The sequence below is a fragment of the Astatotilapia calliptera genome, chromosome 20 (genome assembly GCF_964374335.1).
Source record: "Astatotilapia calliptera chromosome 20, fAstCal68.1, whole genome shotgun sequence".
Lineage (NCBI taxonomy): Eukaryota > Metazoa > Chordata > Actinopteri > Cichliformes > Cichlidae > Astatotilapia > Astatotilapia calliptera.
Window position 1 is genome coordinate 32,693,273 of NC_137441.1, and position 22,548 is coordinate 32,715,820.

Sequence of the window (22,548 nt, forward strand, 5' to 3'; positions counted from 1 at the left end):
CTGCTGGGTGTACAGACGCTGATATCATAGCTCTTTGTGTCTTTTTTGCATTCCTGGTACAGGAAATATGAGAAGAGGCACACAAAAAATAAATAAATTTGCACAAAAGCAGATAGATGCAAACAAAAAAAGGAAAAAGAAAATACTTAAAATATCTTTTGGTAAATTATTTCTTATACAGGTTAGTTACTCTAAAATTACAGTTAAAATCTGAAGTTAGGGCTTTTATTATTATTTTCATTATTATTGTTGAGAATGGTCTTTCAGTGATAGATACCAGTTTATTAGGTACACCTGTTTAACAGCATTTTAAGAATAACCAATTTGAAAAAAACAACAACAACAAAAAAAAACCCAATTATGTGTCAAACGTGTCTCAATTGGAGCTTCAGGATTTAAATGTATGTGTTGTAAATAAACTCAGGAATAGTTTAAGAAGGAAAAGTGGAAGCATTACTTGAGTTTTTCAAGGGACCAGTAGTGCGTGGCTCCATTCTTCAGGTCTTGAACCTCTACAGCGACCACGGTGCGAGGGAAAGGTCTCGGGTCACGATCTTTCTCTGGCTCTGGGGGAAGGAGCTCAGGGGGCAGTGGCGAGTATGGTGTGTCTGTCAGCAAGACAAACTGGAACTGGACCTGATGAATGATGGGAAAGGACGAATACAAGGGACTGTTTATATCTTCAGGTAAGTAAATGTTCGAAGGTTGGTTGATATCGTGAAGCTGAAAGATCAGATGAACACCCCTCCACTCCCTTCCTCTTCATGCCCTTTTGATCTCAGCATCTTCTGGACACAAAACACTAAAGCAATTAATAACATTCGATATAAATCACACACAGATAGAAACCCAAGATAAAATCCTGTCAGCTTATGATGAAAATGGCCTGGAAATGTGACAGATGACTCATTACTGGTATTAATCACAGAGGGCCTAGAAGTGGACACGCATTTAAATCACACTTTTATCCCGGATAAGGGAGGTAAACCAGGCATCAGTTTTATTTAAAGGAGTTTTGACAGGAACATAAAAAAAATAAATATCTGTGTGACCTTGAAATAATAATAATAATAATAATAAAATTTTATTTATATAGCACCTCTCTAGACAGAATCACAAAGTGCTGCACATAAGATAACAAATAATAAAAGGGTAAAACAGACAATATAAACAGAAATTTAACCAAAAACAGTTTTAAAAAGGTGAGTTTTGAGTTGTTTTTTAAAAACAACTACCGAGTCCACAGTTATGAGGGAGAGAGTTCCACAGTCTCAGGGCCACAGTGGCAAAAGCTCTGTCACCCTTAGTTCTCATCTTAGTCTGTTTTATAGCAAGTAAGCCCTGATAAGATGACCTCAGGGACCTGCTAGGGACATAGGGCTGTAGCAGATCGGAGATGTAGATCGGTGACAGTCCATCCAAGGCTCCAAATGTCAAGACCAGGATCTTAAAATGTACTCTAAATTCAACAGGAAGCCAGTGTAGCTGAAATAGCAATGGTGTCACATGTGAATACTTGGAGGATTTTATCAACAGCCTAGTTGCAGCGTTTTGCACAACCTGCAGACGATCCAGAGAACCTTTGCTTAGACACATATACATGCATAGTAATGGAATGGCATTGATATACAGCTTTGTTATCTTAGTAACCATTTAAAGTGCTTTAAAGTAAAAGCCACATCTCTAACCTTGAGGCCGATGTCACTGAGATTCAAACTCGGCCGAGACTTTTAGCAGATACACCAATGTTATCAATTTGAAACTGCTACTCTGCATCGTTCTCGAGCTGTCGCATGCACAAACTTGGGTGTCCAGGTAAGATCAAAAGCAGGAACCTTCTTACAGTGAGGCGACACCTTCTTTAACAAGGAGGGTGCCGCCATTTTTATTTATTTTTTTGCTGGTTCTTTAAAATGTATCAATCACATCCAAAGAACACCAGAATGGTCTACTGCTGGCTGCAAGAACTTCCAGTATCTAAAAAAACTGAAGGCCTGCATCACTTTTAATTTTGTGTTAGCATGCTGCACGCTAATGTGGCCACAATTAGCACTAGCATATAAACATAGAAACATATAAAATAGACAAATAGAATAGCCTTTTATTGTCATTGAACATGTACAACGAAACTGTAGAGGGAAGGGGATGCATAAGAAAAGTCTATGATCACAATACAAGTAATTTCTGAAATGTCAACACCGCTGCATGAAAACATTTTGTACTGAACGAGTCTATCCTCTTTGTGGGCTTTATTGCCAGCCGACAGCTCTCAGATGGCTGTTCCCATCTTGATGAAGCTGTATTATATAAACAGGGCTTCTTGAGAGGAGGGCTTTAAATAAATAAGGAGCTAAAATGGAACTTTTCTTTTTACAGAGCTGAAAAAGAGGCGGGGAAACAGCGTATAGTGTAAGGATGATAATATTTTATTTTAACACCAAGTTATCTAAGCACACTCTGCAAACCCCTAAAATCATGCTAGGAACCTGTAAGTCATTATTATATGGAAAATATTTTATGCAGCAACCTTTAAGTCTAAGATCCTCTGACCCATTAACATCATCAGGCGCTTCCCTTGTGACACTCTCCCAGGCCTGAGGGTGTGTCATGTGGGTTTGTGTTTAGGTGTCAGTGAAATACGTAGAAAATGACAGATTATTGCTATGAGGGTGATTCACTTCAAGGTAAATAAAGAGAAATACCAATTCACTTACTTTCTTCTTCAGTTCCACACTGATGGCGTTAGCCTCTTTTAGGTAGACGGCATTTCCCCACAGCTGATCTCGAAGGGAGGTGAACTGATGGTACCTCCACTTCCTGAAGGCCCACTGAGCCAGCTCAAACTCATGCTGAGTCCACGGCACTGTGCGGATACAAAAGACAGAGGGGGCGTTATCAAGATAAATACAGCAGTTATTAAACCTTACAAATCAAATAATCATAAAACCCAAAAGGACCATAGCTTTGATTTAGCCCAGCCACAGGTCTATCCTACTTAGCATTAATGCTTGAAATTCAAGAGGATCTCTCAGTTATAGCATTTTGTCAACTTCACTTTAAAGGTAACATTACTTGTAGGCACTGACTGCAGTATCAACAGTTTCCTTTTGAGGCTCTCAAACAGAATTAATGAAAAAAGTTCCAGAAAAGCATGAAACGTATGCGTCAAGAACCAAAACTAAGAGGTTTCTTGTATGAAACTACAATCTGAGCATAAAGGTTTGGTTTTGTCACAATAAACAGAACCCCTTTAAACATGACAGAGCCTGTATTCACATTAGGTTTCATAATGTGCCACCAAGATGGATGAGATTAAGACTAAATTAATTAATGACCCATCGCTGGTTATTACCAGTCTTTCATCCAGACTTAAAATGATGGAAACCAGCACAGAGGCATGCTCTGAAACCTGAAACAGTGATTTAATGACATTTGTCATCACTGGGCTGAATAAGTATGGTCCTTTAGACTCCATAATGATGAGCATTTCTGACCTGGTCTCCCTTGAAGAAAAAAAAAAAATCTCAATGGATTTTTTTGGTTAAACAGAGGTTTAGTAAAAGTAATATATAAATTTATGTAAAACGACATATACCATTAGTAGTATGTTTATTGTGCATGGACTAGAGGATGTACTAGTTTTGAGCTAGTTTTCTGTTAATACCTTCAATGGGTAATTAATGTGGCACTATTAAAATACTTGAATCTGAATGAAAGTGATATTATGGATATGTAAATACTATACGCACATCCAAGGAGTTTAGGCTCTGGACACAAAGTGTGGAAGAAAACAGACACAGTTCATTTATACATTTATATAAAAATAAACACACACACCCACACATATATATCTATATATTATATTTTAGCATTACATGTAGTGTGTACAGGAAAAACAATCATCTTCAGGTCTGAAAATGCATACTACACACCTTCCTCTTCCTCCTCCTCCTCCAACTCTTCTTCATCGGGTGTCTCAGCTACCAGTGAGCGAGTCTCCACCTGTTTCTGAAGCTCCTGCAATTTGCTCTCGTAAACCTGGACACCAACACAGGGAAGAGGAGAGAGAACGTGGAAAACTGTCCATCAGCGGCAACAACAGGTGACGCCAACCCAACGAGGGTTTTATTTGTGAAAAACGAGCACTGAAGACTGTGATTATGAAGCCAAATGATGCGCGCTTCTGGATGTGTAATAGCATTAAACTGGTTTATAGTTATTAGATTGTGAGCCCTACCCTTATATTGTGAATTTCTAGATAAATATGTTGCACATAAGCAATTCATGCATCATTACAAAGGAAAAAATATATATTTTTACTGTCCATGAAACTAAGATATTATTAAATCCAGGACTAAAGAGGTTCAATAAAGTTCTAATTATGTGGATCGCTCAGCTCTTCACCAGTACAACAAAGGAGAAACCATCTCCTTTGTAAGTATGTAAGAGCATAAACTGTGGAATACTTTCTATATTGATCAATGAGGGAAAAAAAGCATCTGAGAGCAGTGGTATGAGTGGAAGCAGAGAGGTGCTGGTAGAAGCTGAGTCAACTGTAATCCAATGAGGGGCGCCATCATCATCATCAGGACGGGCTGTGTTCCCAATGACCTCATCCTGTTTGTTCACAGTCTTCTGAGAAGACAATGCAGCCTTTTCATTTGTCTGCTGAACTCCTACCAGCAAGCTGACGTCTCCTCGTTTAAGGAGCCCGTGGAAATCCAGCATGAAAGTTTCACCGATCAACTCGAAGCTACAGAGTTTATTAGAAGGACACTTTAAGCACCTTTAACCTGACTGTTGCAAATTATTAACCCTGCACGCTGCCTACATGCAGATTCTACTCTTATTTAGGTTTAGTGGTAGTGGAAAACAAATAACAGCAATATGTAACAAACAACTGCACATGGATCATGTCATTTTATTTCATTTCATTCATACCTTGACAATAAAACACATAGTTGTGGTATATCCTTTATGAAAACCAGTGAACAATACTGTTCAATGTTAATGTGCTCTATCAAGGAGCAACACAACTCGGTACACAGCCACAATGAGGCACTTTATGTGGTTGTAGGTTCAAAAAACACAAGATGTACGACACTCAGACACAGAGACCTAGCATACTTATAAATGCTGATTTCAGAGCTGTACACACGGTGGTTCATTTGATGCTGTACACTGTCCAGCTTACCCGGTCACCATCTGCACCAGAGCTTATGTTAAACAACTTTCTTTTAATAGATTCATCAGGGCTGAGGAAATGTAAGCTACTCCATGCAAAGATAGTCAAACATATGAGGGGAAGGCTGGCTGAATATGTCATGTCATTTGGGTTTTTTTGTTACAGCATAGTAAGGCAGAATTTATACCGTCAAAACTTAAGAGCATTAAAAAGAAAATAAATTCAAATCCCAGGTTTAACAATATGATAGTCCTCAAAGGTCTCGCCCATCCTGCTGTGAGTGTCGCTGTTTGTCTGAAATAATTTGAAGGCCATCTGATATCTAATGTTAATAATTAATGGGGGTTCTTTTAAAGCTAAAAATGCAGCAGACAACAGGCCGATTAAAAAGGTAGGCAAATACGCACACGCTAAAGCACAGAGGCAAAAACACTGATACAGACTACTGAAGTTATTAACATGGGCAACAGATTTCACAGACCATCACACCCATATCTGTCTTGGTTGTGTGAATATGCAGCTAAAAACAAGGCAGTCCTTAAAAAAAACAAAAATCTCATTTGATATGGACATTTCTCCTGAATACCATTATGCAAACATTTCAAGTCTTTGTCCTGCTTCCAACATTTTTAGGGCGAGTCTTTGGGAACCTTGACAACACTCTGTAGGGCATCCATCTGAAACACAGTGAACTCTGTGCTTACTCAATGAGCCACAAACCTAAAATGTAATTTTAACCAGACTGAGTGCTTCATACAGGAAGAAAATGGGAAGCTATTCAGTGAAACTTTGAAATGGATACAATTCGCATTCACGTACAATCGAGGGTGCTCTCTGTGCTTTTCAGCGTAGTGGTTCTTGTCTTTAGTGAACTCCAAAACTCATGGACATGTTTTAAAACCTTTTTTGGACTTGGTCTGCTTTTAAAACATATTTTTAAAAGAACTTAGTATCTTTAAAAATTAGTGCAGTCAATAACAAATTATGCAGCTTATCCGTGAAGTGAGGAAGTGCAAAACACTGTCATGTAAGTAGTTGGTAGCTACATATTTGAAGGTTTTTTTTTGTTTTTGGTTAAACTGTAAAGTAAAAAGAAAGACAGGAAAAAGTTTGTAATCAAGCAAATAAGATGATTACTAAAAAATGTATAAGTCAGTATGTTATTGATAAAAAGTTAGTTTTGGTTAGTTAAGGTATGAAGCTTCCTTTACAAAATTAATCTGCAAACCTGTCCGTAGGCACTGAATTAAAAGGAAGGCAAAGAAAATACTGAATTGCAAAGGCAGAGCAGGATTAATAGAGTTAGAGCATCTAAAAAAGGCACTTTAAAAAAAACCCACTTTCTTTATATGTCAGTCTGTTTAAAAAGGCACACGATTGACTGGTGCTTCAAGTTATTCCTCAAGTGGTCTTTTGATTCCAGATCTAGGCCAATGATGCGTTGTAACAAAATGCTTTGAGGTAAACATGATCGTGCCAAAGACAACTGATTCTCCAATCCTACCGTGCAGCTTAACAGTACGTAGATAAAACACTGGGTGTGTTCTGTTCCTAACGTGGGCACCAACAAAAATGCGTATTGGACACGTCACTATGTTCATGTCACAGTGGCCATTTAAAAAAAAACAACAAAAAAAAACACAACACTCTACTTTCATCAATACTAAAATGGCAATAATGTAAACTCAGAAATTCGACCGTGAAAGTAATTTGGCAAATCAAAGTGTGATTCATCAACTTGTCACACATGCTGATAAATGAAGAGTAGGCGTGACATGTTAAAAAAAATTATCTGTTGGCTTTGAATCCTTTGAATCCCAGTGACAGTGATGACAATGCACACGATGCACAAAAAAAATGATAAAAATGTCATATGATGATACTGATGGTGATAAAATGTCTCTTTTTTTTATATATATTTATATATAATACATACAATACTTGGATCAACCAGTAACACCGATCTAGTGCAATAGTCACAGTCACTTTTTGTCAGAGCTGTTGTGATCTGTAATGTGTTTGCCTACTAAAAGTCTGTCAATCTAGTTCCTCACTCCTCAAGTCCCACTCAGACCGTCGTCTCTCTGCTGGCTTTTAGGTTAGGAGCAGACATTTGCCTGCGCATTCGTGGAGGTGGCTGAAAGTTGACTGAATGGTTAGGATGGTCAGTGTGATGGTAATGCTGGTAACCATTGAAGCCGCCATCGGCATACATTGTGCCGTTATAGTGGCATGGCTGTTGGTGGTGGTGAGGCTGGGGATGTGCTGGCTGGTTCTGATAGTGGCGGGGCTGGTAGAAAGCCTGCGTATACCTCCTGTTGCTTTCAGACTGCTGCAGTGACTCCATGGAGCCCGAGGGACGCTGACGGTGATTAAAGGAGTTGCTGCGGCCTCGTTCGTGCAGCTGCTGATGTTGGTTGTTCCTATAGTTATGCCTGTGACCCTGGTTTAAACCTTGGTCTGAGTCCTTGCTTCTGCGCTGAACTGATGGGCTTTGCAGCGCTGGAGAGACTTGGATAACTGAAGCAGCCATCTTATCCATCTTATCGCTACACTGTACATCTTCTCCAGCTAGGCTTTCTGCCTCCTCTTCCTGTACAGCTTCTTTGGGCACCTTTAACTCTATAACCTGCTCATCTGTAATTATGATATGAGTACCCGGGCTCCACGAGTTACGGTGCTTTGGATTACTTTTGAAGGGGAAGCGTAATTTACGGTCTTCTGGTGGTATAAAGCGATGAGGCCCGGGATGCCGGCGGAGCTGCTTGGAGATCTCTTGTTGCTGTAGATTCTTGAGGCGCAGCTGCTCTTGACGCATCCAGCGCATGTGGCCTCGCTTTAGCGTTGAATCATCTGCCATACTTTGGCCTGTTAGTGAATCTGCATCTTCTTCGTCAGGCTTTTCAGGCACAGGTAGTTTTCCTTCCTGAGGGCTTGGAGTTCTTGCTTCACAAGTAGAGGGACCTACAATGGGAGGCTTTTCTTGGCCCTCTGGGGTTATGAGCGGTAGGACCTTTTCCATTTTAACCATCTTATTCCTGAGGGCACGGATCTCCTCATCCTTCATGTTATTCTGTTTCTTCACCTCCTGCAGGATGTCCTCGAGTTTATCAATGTGCACTTTTAGTTCGTCCATAACAACTCCTCCGGGTCGAGACCCATTGGTCATGACATCCTCAATGCGCTCGTCACCAACCCCTACAGTGTCCCAAACATCCCGAGCCACCGCCCTCCACGAGTCCCGCTCGTTGGGGTCCTTCTTGCCATAGCTAGCGCAAAGCTCCTTCATCTTTACAATAGCCAAAGCCTCGATTTCCTGCCGTGTGTGACGGAAGTCATTGAGCGCCACTTCGTAGCAGATTTCTTTGACTGCCTGGATCTTCAGGTCAGAGATGGTGACCCACTTAGAGTCCTTGGTGATGCGGCGCCGCTGAGGGATCTGGTACATTTTCACTGGCTCTCTTCTTTTCCCACTGCTGGGTAATCCACACTTTTTCACTATGGTTTGGAGCTTGCTGGGAGGTAGCTTTTCCCTCAGGGAAGTGATCAGTCTCCAGCTCTCTTCGCAAGACCTCTTATCTGAGTCATCCCCACTATCAGAGTCTCCATCCTTAAGAAAACAACACAGGACACAAACCAGATGGGTCCCCCCCCAAAAAAGGAGAAATTACAATGGGAAATCAGGGAGAGGATGAAAAGATGGCTTTTAAAAAAGAAAAAAAGAAAAGAATGAACATATAAATATGCAACAAGGGAACACCAACCACGAGTCAAAGTTATATCAGAAGATTACGTTCTGTCTTAAGCGCAGACAGCATTTCCAAATTCTGGATTTTTAACCAAAAGTGACAATTACACTAATATTAGAAACACTTTGCATACATCATTATTATACAAGATGTATGGCAACATGCAAGATTATTTTTAAAGTTATGCTGAAAATAAAGCTATAGAAACGGGAAAAATTTATTCACAGAAACAGTGGCTTCCATTGACTTTCTTGTCAGTTTTCCCTCTCTAACTTCTCCACCGAAACGGCGCTGTGGATATAAATTCATGTTCAACACAACACTCGCTAAAACTTTTTATATGTCTGAAATGGATGTGTCCTTTTTGGACCTTATTGTTCCCAGTGTTGCATATTGATATTAAAGGTAAAGCATGTCTATCATGATTAGAAAGAAAATATCAATAGATGATAGTTGCTGATTGGAGCACATCTGTACTGTTTTGTGATATTCCTCTTCTTAGTGGAAAATTTTGTGAGCTGGATCCCAAACATGCTACAGCAGCATGCATGTAGATGAATTCTGGAGCTTTCCCCCTTTAGTCCAGAAGGTTTCAGTGGCTTTAGTATTAGTGGTAAGTTAGCAGACAGTGTTCTTGCAGTTGATCAGAAAGCCAGTAGAGAGAGGAGATGCAGAAGTGCGGATAAGTGTTAATCCACTACAAGAAAGTTGTTAGTTGGAGGGGAAAAAAAAAAAATGCAGTTTCTCATTTTTTTGGAGACAGCATACATTACAGATCACAACCAGTAGAGATCATTTCGATTGTGTGTATGAGACTGTACGTATCTTTGGGAAGAATTGGACATGTTATGTCCCTGGGAGTCTGAACCCTCTGTGTGTAATTCTGCACATATAAAACCACCAGGATGTGAACGAGGCCCCGTGATTCACTGAGTTAACTGTGAGCAGTGGTAACTGTTGTTCAGTCGTGCCCTCACAGATGCCAAAGAAGTCAATGAGAAACCACATTGTCACTATCTGTCAAAAACTACAGCAGAAATTGTTGTTATCACAATGCATTGTACATATCAGCAACTGCATTGAAGAGATGAAACTCAGGACAAAACAGAGTAAGAAAACTAGAGTAGAAATCTAATCCAAGCAAATCAACAGCCACTTCAGAGTTGACCAGCTCCGGCAAACACTGCAACTTAGTCCACAACCAGTACTGAATGAGTTAAGAAAACATGCTATTAAAATGAACCATGCAAAAGCAGCGTCACTTTTTAACATGTTTTTCGATGCTGATAAATGCTGAATCGGTTTTAAAGGAAATTTGATCTTCATATCAAATCAATTTTAGCTGCAAGTTGCTGTTTTGCAAGATTCAGATCCACTAAAGAAGACACAAGAAAGGGGAAAACAGGGGTTTGGAAAGGGGAAAGCTTTACAGTCTAATTCTTGCTCACTCAAGCTGCTACAGAAAAAATAAAAAAATTGTTGAACACAAGAGGACAGCCAGTAAAAGCTTATCCGTCTCAAACCAGAAAAACTTCCATGCAAAAAGAACAGACATGCGCTAGGAGTAAAAGTGTGATTCACACATAAACATCTCAAAGTGTCAGAGCTCGGAGTGAGAATTAGTACTAGTGAGATTTAAAAGGACCAAATGAAACCACCATCCAAAGAAACAAGCTGTCAAATTGTAACTGATCGTAGCTTTGGAGATACTTTTACTTTGAAATCCACGAGAGATAGTCTGAAGTACATCAAAAATCACACAAAATATCCCAAACTAACACGTTCACTCAATAGGCTGCTTCTAGTAGCGATTTCATTAACTTTAACAAAAGGAAGAACTGACATTACAGCTCCTTTTACACCCACTCTGCACTTATTACTAACTGGTTTAAAACATCTTTGATAACAAAAAACAGAGTGAGTTCTTTAAATTCACAAAAGGGGCTTATTTGAACTCACCAGTCGCTGCTGCTCCAGAAGCTGATCGGCTTCTTCCTTCTCTTTTTTGTACAAGATTTCCATCTCAGTGAGTCTACACAGCAGAGTAAAATAAAAGTTTTGAAACACATCAAACAATCCACATTTAATGCCACACAACTACTCGCATATTTAAAATAAATGAACGTCATAGATTGCATACCTTTTCTCCATTTCCTGCTTCATGTCAATGCCCTGTTTCTCCAGGAGTTCTCTCTGAGCAAATGTCCAATCAACGGGCTCCACGGGGGTTTCGGCCGATGGCGTCTTCTCCCTTTCAGCTCTGGCCTGCTCTGGGTGGTTGAACCGGAACACGTGGTTCTTTCCCATAATGATGCGATTGCCTTAGAGAAGGCAGCACAAGCATGAAAGAAATTTCTTAAACGCTACAGGTCATAAATACATTTCATAATTTGGGCATTAAGAAATTAGTTACATCATATCTGCTTACAGACATCACACAAATGTTCACAGTTTGTATAGAAAACTTTCTACACACATACCTGAACGAAGCTGGATCGAGTCCTCAACACGCTTGCCGTTGACGTAGGTCTCCGATCCCTCGCAGGGCACCAGCATGACAATAACTTTAGCAAAAACAAACCAATCGCAAATCAATCATTCTGAATGACTCATCACCATTCAAAAAAAACAAACAAACAAACAAAAAACAAAAAAAACAAAAAAGAAAAACCCACAAATACGTCACCCATTAGATGTAGTCTATATATTTATATACTCGTTTCATCCGTTCAAAAAAAAAAAAAAAAAAAAAAAGGTTTCGTTTGTATGTGTTTAGGTGTTTTTAAAATCACACTATAAACATCTTGCTCAACTTAATTTAGCACACATTCAATACAAACACCTCCAAACACCAGCAGCCAGTATTATGTCTCACCATCTCCATTTGCATTCCTTTCGCTGCGGAAGTAGCAGTGTTCTTCCTTGATATGAGCACCGCTTAAAACAATGTCCTGTCTTCTCTCTGCGTCGGCCTGACCCACTCTGAAACAATCACAGAAGCCAGTTTGAGAGACTGCATACTGCTATACACATGCATTGTCAGCCATTTGTGCAAAAATGTACAGTTAGTGTTTCTGTAAGTTGAAATGTAACAACTGACTCAACAGAAAGAGTCTATACAGGGTACCAACAGGACAAAGAGGTGACATAAACAAAAGCAAAATGTATTCATTAGCAGATTTTAAGCCTGATCATAAAAAGACCCAGTAGTTTTCCAGACAACCTTGCCTGGGAGAGTTGCCAGAACTTTCCAAATCCACTGCGGCAGGGTCATTATTCGGGTTTAGGTTACCTTGTAATTCCGTCTTTGATGTAGTAGAGCAGACACTCAGACATGAGAGGATCCTCATTCAGGTTAACCAGGTGTGGGGTCTACAGATAAACACATGAAGCAGACAGTTTACCACAAAAACATTTCTAGAATTTCGCTGCTTTAATCAACATTCATAAGTGCAGAAACTGCCCCTGATGCTAGGATATTTTCATATCAAACAAATGCTTCTGTCTGCAAATGTAGACAGAAGCAGTCACATCAACACTGTCCTGACAACTCTGGAGTCTTATATTTCACAGAACTACTTCAAAAAGGATCCTGCAAGCTATTCCTCCAAAACACCAACCTTTTTAGGTGAGAATACCCCGTTAAAGTCTGCATAGAGATCGCAAGGCTAACCCGTGGAGCAGTGAGTGAAAGGAGAGAAAAGAAATTATGGAAGACAATCGGATGTGAACAAAGGACACACACACACACACACACACACACACACAAACTCATGAAGTGATGACGTGTGTTGTTTCAGGCACTAATGACTCTACTGACAAACAAACATAAACATATCTACCAGTTTTTAAGTCACTGCACTATAGCACTGCCTCTACTTGATGGAGTGAAGGGAACATGCCACTGCTTGTAATTTCATAAGGATCTGATAGCACTGAGAGCATCTACAGGAAAAAAAAAAATAAGACTGCAAATGATCCAGCAGAGTAAAAGTACAAAACAATGAGCAGAAAAAGTGTAGATCTGGACCATGCACATAAAATGTCTATTAAAGACTAAACTGTCTAAAGTGGGGCTATTTCTAATGCGGGAAATGTAGTTCTGCCAGCTTATTTGGTTAAACAAACCTTTTTGGTGGCAAAACAATCAAAAGGCTCGTCAAATGGCCCTTCATCGCTAAGCTGAGTATGTGAAGGAAGCAAATAAGAAGTGGAAAGAAAGACAGAATGATAAAGAAAAAAACCCCAGGAAGGGTTCTCATGGAAAAAGACAGTGAGGTAAAGTGAAGTGATGGAGGAAGGATGTGCTTCACCACCAGTGGGAATGTTGACACTGTGCGCTCCCACCCAGTCTGTCATACCTTTTTAGGAGAGAATACACCCAAAGTGCCTCCATCTTCACGGATTGCCACGCCCATCTCTGCAAGCAAAGCCTCCCTGAAATACAGCCAAAAAACATTTGTACACTCAGTGAAAGCATTCGTTATTGGTCTTTTATTCTTGCTGCAACATACACTGTGTGCACTTCTTTTTTCCCCACTAAAGATCGTTTGTGCTGGTAACTCGAAGAGGATGAGAACCGATGGTGTGCAACGTTGGAGTAAGTGATTTGTAGCATGACAACCGGCTGAGAATGGCACCAGTTAGACTCTATGGACAGACGGTAGCATGGTTGATGTCTGAGAGGGGTGTTTGTTCAGCTGAGTGTGACGACAAAGGAGGACAGTGAAATGGACAGAACTAGTGCAGAGATGGAAAAAAAGGTGGGAGAGAAAAGTAAAACAGACAGCACAGAGGGATGAAGAGAGAGAGTAAAGTACTAGGGGAAAACTAAAGGTTTGGTTACAGTTCTTAAGATGTGATATTTGACAGTGTTGAAAATTAATTGTGCTCATAGAGAGAGGGGGATAGATAAATCATGACCAACAAAGAGGGAGAAGACAAGAATATCCTATACAAAAAAAGGGGGGTAATAGTCACATTTAGCCACACATGCTGAGTAACAAACAAACAAAGCTTCAGAGAGCTAGAATGAGAAGGAACGTGGCCAATCACAGCATCAGGTGGGAGTGAACGTCAAATTGCAGATAATGGATGACAGACATCCCTCTATGTGACGTCTGAGAGGTGTGTCGGGGGAAGTTTCCAATGCTATCAGAGCATTTGACACACAGTTGAGACAGACCGCACACCTCTTTAAGACTGACAGGATGCAATGAGGAAGACTTTAATGCACACGTTGGACAGACACCTTCCCCCTCGGGAAATAAAGATGGAAATGAACAAACACTGTCTGCCTGTACTGACCTCTCCATGCGGATTGCCTCAGTCTTTCGCAGTTTCTCCTCCCAGGTTTCATTGAGCTCAGCAATGATCTTTTCTGATTCCTGAACAAAGGGGAAATTATGAGAAAAACCAAACCGGTGTAATATAAAAGTAACTATTAGCAGTGTATTGGAGGCAGGAACAAGCGCACCAACCTGGATTTGGGAGATTACCTTTGCCTCATCACTGTCAAATGTTTATGTGTAATGTTTATACTTTCCCTTCACAAAATAAACTTGTATATTCAACGTGATTATGACTTATTTTCTTGCGTTTAGATTCCCAAAAATAGTTTCAGCACTGATAGAGAACGCTGTTCCTAACTATTAAAGCCTAAAGCTGATAAGACTGAATCTATTTTGGTCTGATTTCCACCGTATTTGCGTTGGTGCTTGACGTCATTGGATGACAGACGGGACCGGGCACCACGGTTGCCATGGAAACTGCAGCTCCTCATGGCTGTGGATGTTGCAATCTTATGTGCTACCCTATCTACAGAGTGTGAGAGACTGCTGTGAGTGGGAGGCATATAAGGCTCGGTAGCTGCGTGACGACCGATACGCAAGGCAGGGTTTTAATAAAGGCTGTATGTGGCGTAAAATTAAACAGCCATCTTAACGTTAAACAAATATATTGAATAAGTTACAGTTTCTCCCTTTTTATCTTATTTCACGTTACTGTGAATTTCTTGACTTCTAATAAATTTTGTATATTTAATCATAAAAAATAAAGCTGCATCTCTACATTTATATACACTGTGGATAAAATACACTTTTTAACAATTAAAAACAAGCCTGTTGTCCCGTGTGGCATTGAAAAAGTCCGCAATTACTTTATTATTTTTGCCATATTAACCATGAAACCAGCAGTTAAGACCAATAGTTGTTTTTTTTTTTTTCTTTTCTTCAAGCCTCTATTGGTTAGAGCAGAGGTGTCAAACATAAGGTCCAGGGGCCAGAATTGGCCCAGCAAAGGCTCCAAAACCGCCCTACTAATAAAGACGTCCCTCAACGATATTCAAACAGAAAATTTTCTGTGATTTAAGAAAAACTTTCGTTTTATAATTACAGGATAGTCTGGGCAGTAACTGAACTTTTGATTTTTTTATTTTACGCATTTATTTCTTACAATTTAAGTCCAGAGTTTTGCTGACAGACTTATTTTCCTACAGTTACATTACTCCTTTATGTAGGAAAACTTAGATATTGTTGAAATTATATTTATTTTTCTTATAATTGCATATCTCAGCAAATAAATACATAGTTGTAAATGTCTTATTCCACTAACAGAAAGAGGAGTTCCACTTAAGATCAAAGCTCTGTATGTGGGCCAGGGTATAAAATGAGATATCTGGGATACACCTTTAAGTGGCCGGAGTAGGAAGATGGCTGCGGGACTTTTAACTTTCCTAACAACAAACAGTCAGTGTGATTTTAAAAGTGCTGCATACACCATTGTCTGCTTTACCTTGAGTCTTTCAATGGCCTCCTCCCCTCCAGGCGTGGACATGATTCGCTCTTGGATGCTGGTGACTGACTGAAGGCCCCCCTGGCTGCACAGCGAGCCAGAAGACGGCGAGGCTGTCAGGGAACCAATAGGGGCTGTGGAGAAATGGCCAGGGCGTTGGTTCTCTGAGGCTATCAAGTATCTATTCTTATTGTTCTGAATGTCTTTGAGGTCTGAGCCAACAACAAGAAAGAGAGAGGGAGAAGGAAGATAACACAGAAAGAGGAGGGATAGGCCAAGAAAGGTTTGAAGGAATAAAACACATAAAAATGGAATAACGAAATACCAAATAGAAAGAAGGAAAGAAAGTAACAGGGGGGGGGGCAGATGGGGAAAGAGAAAGGACAAAGGGGAGGAAAGACCAATGTAAGACACACATTTTACGTTGTAGGGTTTAGACAAACACCCAGCATGATAGTCAGCTACAGACAGCAGCAGTTTTCACTCCAGGCAGTTACGCTCCAACTCATCATCTTCCAGAGAAAACGCATTAGATTTCAGCCTTTAATAACCAGTTTAAAGGGCGGCTTTTATGGTGGTCACAATTACAGTGGAGAGCAATTAACTCTGAGCTCTTAATTTGTAGTATGTTTGGAAGAAATAGGGAGGTGTCACTTTGTTGCTTCTGTGTATGTGTGAACGAGGGTGAACACACTGTGTGAAAACTGCTATCACGAGTATCGGCTACAGGATGGGAGGGAGATGGAGACTGCAAGAAGGTCCAGCAGGAGGACAGAGGAGAGACGTGGACACATGCTGGCAAAGAAAGTTCAGCCTGGAGTTGATTAGATTAATTCACAGCACACGCGCCATACGCACACAGCATCCGCCATAACAAAAGCCACAGCAGCCTCACTCAAAGGTCAGGTAGCTCATGTCAATATAATGACCTCAAGGGCCTCTGAGGCAACACACAAGTGAGCTCTTTAAGGACCAAACTAAATCAAAGTGATATTAGAAAAGGGTAAATATTCTGGGGGATGATGACTTTCTTGAGATATGGGCTTTTTTTCTCCAAAAACACACCCAACTATAGCTTGAGCTAGTTAACTATTTGCCCTGCACATCAGATGGTGCAGAAACATTTTTAAGGTTAAGATGTTAGGGATGCTTGAGAATACAACAGAAAGCACACTAGCAAACTAGTCACTCTACTAACTACTAAAGTGCACAAAGTTAGTCAAATCTTTACACAAACACCTCTGGTGCCTCTATATAGAAATACAAAAATTAAGCACCTTTCCGTCTGTAGCTCTGAGCCTCAGTTTGAGAACTCAGAAGGGGCATTTTAAAGCTTTGGGCACCGTCACCTGCTGGGGATGATTAGTGAAAGAAAACAAAATAAAAAGCAGAACGAATAACCGGGATTAAAATAAGCTTAAAGAGTGCGAGTCATAGGTAGTGAGACATTATTATGAAACGATGCATTTGCATTTTGAGGCCAGGGAAAACTAAAGGGCTACTCTAAAATGGATCTGAGCCTGTAAGTAGCTGCCTCCCCCCCTGTCATTCTGAAAAACGTAACAAAAAAATAACAATAAAGCGCAAAGCATGCTAACCTACTGCCATGCTTACTCTTGCCAGTTATAAGAACACCTATGGAAACCTTGCATTTCTGGGACTCTATTAAGCTTTTGCTTTTTTTAAAAAAAACAAAGGCACTTACATGCAAAGCTGGTAGCAGATTCAATATACAGGTAATGGGGTTCATAAGCAATGTTAGCTACTATAATTAGGGCAAATAGTGATATACAGTGCAAGTCTACCACACATATACACACATTTGATTCCACTTCCTGGACAATCATCCCCCATAGGATCAACTGAGGGGAAGCAGGAAAAGATGAGAAGGGTCAGAGGTCAGCACCAGTAGAATAGGAGGAACAGATATTTTTTATGTTGTTTTTTTTGGGGGGGCTGGATAAACAATAACAAAGCTGAGAAGAAACGTCACGATATGTTTTGCTAAGTGCTACGCTATTAGACGTGATCTATGCAGGCATTAGCAAGTAGTCAGGTTATTCATCACTTCAGCTATTAGAAGTCATTAATGGGTATATTATGTATCTAATTGACAAGGCTATGAGCCATTACTCCTGCATATAGCAAATGATATTTTAGTGCAGTTTTGAGTGACTACATGTGTTGTCAAACAATCAGTCAAACACATACAACCTTAAATATACTACATATTTGACGTTCTATACATGACTGCACTGAGGCATAATAAACCTTTATTGAGGTAAACTTGTTAAAAGCTGCTTCATTCTTTGTTTTTAGTGATGTACCAGCCACAAGTACAAGCACTGAGATGAAAACGTTAGATGGCTGAGAGTAACGAGACAGTAATGAAGATAGAAGACGTTGCCAGTTTGTGGTGGGCCCTGACAGAGAAGGTCGCTGGCTGCAGATACGACCAGCTGAGACAGCATAAAACTCACTGTCCAGAATGTCTCCCAGGCCCTGGGCACGGAGCAGTTCCTTCAGCCGGGCCACTTCATCCTTCAGATCGCGCACCAGCTTATTGTTGGGATCCTCATTGATGACAGCATTGCATTTGATGTTCTTGGCGCGGTCAGCATAGCTAAAAACATAATAAAACAAATAATTTTAAGTGTAATTCAAACAATCACAATCACAATCTTCCTCCAGGACAGAAAGCTTACCGCAGAGTGCTGAGGGTTTCATCGTAGTTTATGTCTGCAGGACTGAGGGCAGCTACCATGGCTGTTCTGGAGTTCCCACCTGATAAAAGATCAGTAGAGATGTCAGATAAGCATTGAGGACCAAACATGACCAAAGGCACATAGAATTTCTATGAAAATACAACACTTTTTAAAAGCTCGTCAAATGAAATAAATTTTTTGTGTAATCAAGAGCTTCATTAGACTAAATCTAAGATACACTGCGCACTTTTTGTGACACGTCTGGACCAAGGAGGTGAGCCGACTATGCTCTTCTTAAAACTTCCTGAGTGCAATGTAGACTATTTCAAGTCTTTTCTTTTTTCAATCCTGACAGCATATTCCATTATGCAAATGGCTGAATTTCTCTGGCTTTTCATACGTAATTTACTGGCAAACCACTATTGTCACATAGTAACGTCAATTAATCAAGTGATACTAATATCCATACCGAGGTTCTCCCTCAGCAGCCATGTCAGAACAGAGTCCCTGTATGGGATGAAATCACTCTTCTTCTTCTTCTTGCTCTGCGGTAAGCAAAAAATAAATAAATCAATATATGAGTAAAAATGAGCTGATGTAATGATGTACAAATTATGGAAACGACTGGAGGCTGTGCAATATTATGTTGTAATAGAAAAAAAAAAAAGATCCTTATGTGTAAGGGTCAATATGTCAGGTAAAATGAGGAGAGAGTTAATTTGATATGCATTTGCTCTTGTGCACGGATTGAGGGTTTAAGGTTTAAAGTGATAAAACTGATAACAGCTAAATATCTGCAACTTCATTGCTGCACATGACCAAAGGCTGTCAAATCTGTCTCATGGGATGAATGACAGGTTAGTGGTTTAGCTGTGAAAGGGTTTACCTTGCTGGTACAATTATCCTGTGCAAGTAAGCATTACAAGGACAAGAGAAGAGAGAACAGAAGGGCAGACATTACAGCATGCCAGGCTACAAACATGAATTCCTTTTGAAGGTAGGGTCAAGTTGTAGAGGATAAGAGAACGACTGCAAAGAAGGAGGAGGAGAGAAATAAAGGAAATAAAATCAAGTGTAAGACTCACCACTTCAGCCAAGGCAGAGATAACCTTTCCTAACGTGGTGAGAGACTTGTTGATGTTTGCTCCTTCCTGCAAGCACAGACAAAAAACAAAAACAGAATAAAATTACACAGATTTCCAGGTTGTACAAGCCATTTTTTTTAATGTGATTCCAAGGTGTTTGGGAAGATCGGAGTCTTACCTTTAGCCTGGTACCTTTAGCTCCAGTTGAATCTGCTCGCTCACTGCCTGCCAAGTCTACCAGACTAATTTTACTGACCTAAAGGGAGGGAGTAAATGCATTAGATGCATCAGGCCTATAATAATGTGCATTTAATAGGGTGGGTAGAGAAAATAAATAAATAAAATACAGCTCTTAGCTTCACCAATGCCAAATCTAAATTTCTGCATAATGTTGACCACATCAGAAAAAAAGATAGGAGCACAGTGCAGCACTTGGATGATGTACAGACTCCTCATACCAAAGCTACTGCATGACACAGGTTAGCATCTTATGAACAGCCTGGACACAGTAATGAGCTGAGCATCAGCGACAAAGCACGCACTATAAAACTTGACCAGCTCTGGTGAGGTGAAGAAATAGCTCTGTCAGTGTAATCTATTACAAAAGATCTGTTCCATTACTGCAACAGAAACAGCACTGCTGGAGGTATGACGTAAAAAAATGAAAGCTCCACTTTCACTTTATTTATAGTTTTTATGTCAAGGAAAACGTATGCCTGGTGCTCCCGAGCCAAGCAGCAGATTCACACAAATCACATTAGAAAATAATTTATAAAGGAAATCAATGCTAAATGCAAAACTTTTTTGCATTTAGCATTTTTGCATTTAGAAAACAGAGACAAATTCCAGTTTAATGGTTTAAATCCCACCATAAAAATCTGCAGAATGAATTGTTGAACACATTCAAAGCATTTGGGGGCATTCCTGTCAAGTGAGATGGAGCAAGGGTGTAAAATCTAACAGAGTGGCCACATACAATAGGCATTGTTTTCAGTAACACAGCGGTCTTTGTTCCTCCACAGTCTGAGGAAATTCTAAAAGTCAAATCTAAAATGGCTCTCTCTCTTTTTTTTTTCCCCCTGCCTCCTGTGACCACTAACTTCAGGAGACTAAAGGACCAAAGAAAGCTTTTAACCCATTTTTCAGTCTAAATAAAACAGCATAAAGAAATTCATCTCTAACAAACACAAGGAAGGAACTTTAAGTGTATTTGAGTGTGAATGTTTTCCAACTAATTATAAACAAAGAGGGCGACTGTTTTCCTGCTCTGACCTTTTCTGTGGAGAGGTCCGTCTCGCTGTCGTGTTTCCTCTGAGTGAAGACAATGGTGAAAACAGCATGGGACCTGCTGCTTGTCTCGTTCATGTTGGTGGCAGCCACAGTTCTGGAGTTTAGCACATATGGGCACAGTTAGGAAATAAACAGTATGATTTCTGAGCACCTTAATAACCACACAATATTCTTTTAAAGGAAAATTAATTCCTAATTCTTAGTCTTGGCTATTACTAGCGCTATCATCAGTGGGTTTTACACCTATTAGAGTGAAGTAAATCTAAAGGATTACTTTGTGCGGCGGAGGTGGATAATAACGCGAGGACGCCAAACACAAACACATGAGGAGTGCTTAGAGGGATAGTCACAGGGGAGATATGGGCTTTACGTGGCATGTTCTAGAAATAAGCCTTCTAAGTCAGCACAGTGAGATTATGGCAGGGTTCACTCCTCCTCACACGAGCCCTCGTGCACGCGCACATTTCATTGAAAAATACTCATTACCTGCCAGGTCAAGCTTGACATGCGGTTATATTTAAAAAAAAATAAAATAAAAAATTAAGGCGGTAACACAGTGAAGGCTGAGCTGTCTTGCTGTTTAACAATTCAACCCTTGCAAATGAGTCATACAAGAACATTTCCTCAATCAAAGCTAATTTTTATCTTTTATCAACCTGACTGACCGTTGATTATCAGATCACCACAGCTGTCGCCACAACTTTAGCCCCTCCCGCTCCTTCCTGTGATCTCAGCATGATCTCAGGGCTTAGCTCACCTGGCCTTGTTGCCAGCATCCATCAGGTCAGCGATGTCTGTGTAGGAGGTGACAGCTAGCTTGGACAGATCCTCTACATAGGGACCCAACAGCGGGTGTTCTCGGACTCGTAGGTTCCCTTTGTTCTTGGGGTTGAGCAAATCTCGGACGCGCTCACAGTAGATCTCCATGTAACTGACCTGGAAACAATTTCAGAAGTACAGAGAGCAATTTCAGGTGCTCCAGGTTGAATATATTAAGCTAATATTGTGCAGCTCTGTACAAAGAATATATATTAATGTCACTATTGATATATATAAGAGGAGGTATTTGCATGCATATATTAAGGTCAGAGAACATAAGATATACTTTATTTATCCCAGATTTGGGAAATTATCCGGATCACAATCGCACCTCAACTTCACAGTCACACTTTTGTTTTCCCAATTTTACTGGCAGAGATTTGCAAAGAAAACCATGCAGTATGTGACTGAAGTCTGGGAAATGCTCAGGAAAGAGCAGCGAACACAAAAAGTTGGGGGCAGAGGTGAACCATGAGGACTACAGATACCAAAGAAGAATGATACTCACCTCTACTGAGTAGGAGAGCTCCTCTTTGTTGCCGTCCTCATTGATCTTCTCAAACAGATCTTCACACAGCTGAGTGGCAAAGAAAAAAAGCATTTTAGTTCAAATGACGGCATCCGCAGATATAAAAGAGGCGATAAATAGGTGTGAGATCTGTGGGCTTCTTATAAAGCAAACATTTAAATAGTTATAGCCTGAAAACCTAAAATTGTAAACTTTGGCCAAATGTCATTCACTTTCCACACCGCTCTAAATTGCTTTCAGTGTGGTTGCAGCTTAAAGGACTTAAAGTTGTTTCAGTTCTTCTATTTTAGACTGTTTAAATATTCTGAAAGGTGAATTTAGAAACTTTCTATCCATTAGATCTGACAATCTGATCAAAGGAGGGGAAAGAGCCAGATCAAAGCTTTGGGAGAGG

The 22,548-nt window shown here is 40.1% G+C and overlaps 2 protein-coding genes across 21 annotated transcripts in view; both read right to left on the reverse strand.

Moving 5' to 3' along the window:
• The window catches only part of LOC113013488 (kinesin-like protein KIF1B), a 66,073-nt gene that overhangs the window by 16,073 nt on the left and 27,452 nt on the right, over positions 1-22,548 (reverse strand). For 5 of the 20 annotated variants that reach the window (XM_080295229.1, XM_026154442.2, XM_080295237.1 and 2 more), the window contains exons 5-28: positions 22,134-22,202; positions 21,564-21,742; positions 20,789-20,900; positions 19,695-19,772; positions 19,517-19,582; positions 19,318-19,335; positions 18,901-18,976; positions 18,432-18,510; positions 18,207-18,349; positions 17,547-17,588; positions 15,727-15,938; positions 14,242-14,321; positions 13,296-13,371; positions 13,063-13,116; positions 12,555-12,602; positions 12,227-12,306; positions 11,810-11,916; positions 11,415-11,498; positions 11,075-11,255; positions 10,894-10,966; positions 3,933-4,038; positions 3,750-3,767; positions 2,715-2,863; positions 458-636 (exon numbers count right to left, since the gene is read on the reverse strand). In XM_080295229.1, coding sequence (XP_080151355.1) covers positions 458-636; positions 2,715-2,863; positions 3,750-3,767; positions 3,933-4,038; positions 10,894-10,966; positions 11,075-11,255; positions 11,415-11,498; positions 11,810-11,916; positions 12,227-12,306; positions 12,555-12,602; positions 13,063-13,116; positions 13,296-13,371; positions 14,242-14,321; positions 15,727-15,938; positions 17,547-17,588; positions 18,207-18,349; positions 18,432-18,510; positions 18,901-18,976; positions 19,318-19,335; positions 19,517-19,582; positions 19,695-19,772; positions 20,789-20,900; positions 21,564-21,742; positions 22,134-22,202 — 2,309 coding nt within the window. Of the gene's footprint in view, positions 1-457; positions 637-2,714; positions 2,864-3,749; positions 3,768-3,932; positions 4,039-10,893; positions 10,967-11,074; positions 11,256-11,414; positions 11,499-11,809; positions 11,917-12,226; positions 12,307-12,554; positions 12,603-13,062; positions 13,117-13,295; positions 13,372-14,241; positions 14,322-15,726; positions 15,939-17,003; positions 17,079-17,546; positions 17,589-18,206; positions 18,350-18,431; positions 18,511-18,900; positions 18,977-19,317; positions 19,336-19,516; positions 19,583-19,694; positions 19,773-20,788; positions 20,901-21,563; positions 21,743-22,133; positions 22,203-22,548 lie in introns of all 20 variants that reach the window. The other 15 variants (XM_080295232.1, XM_080295238.1, XM_026154457.2 and 12 more) reach the window with 12 other exon arrangements.
• Positions 4,902-10,862, reverse strand: LOC145423092 (kinesin-like protein KIF1C). Its single transcript, XM_080295239.1, has one exon. The coding sequence runs from the start codon at positions 8,631-8,633 to the stop codon at positions 7,254-7,256; it is 1,380 nt and encodes a 459-aa protein (XP_080151365.1). The 5' UTR covers positions 8,634-10,862; the 3' UTR covers positions 4,902-7,253.

Coding starts and splice junctions, on each gene's coding strand:
- LOC145423092 (XM_080295239.1), bottom strand. CDS start 8,633: ATGTACCAGATCCCTCAGCGGCGCCGCATCACCAAGGACTCTAAGTGG.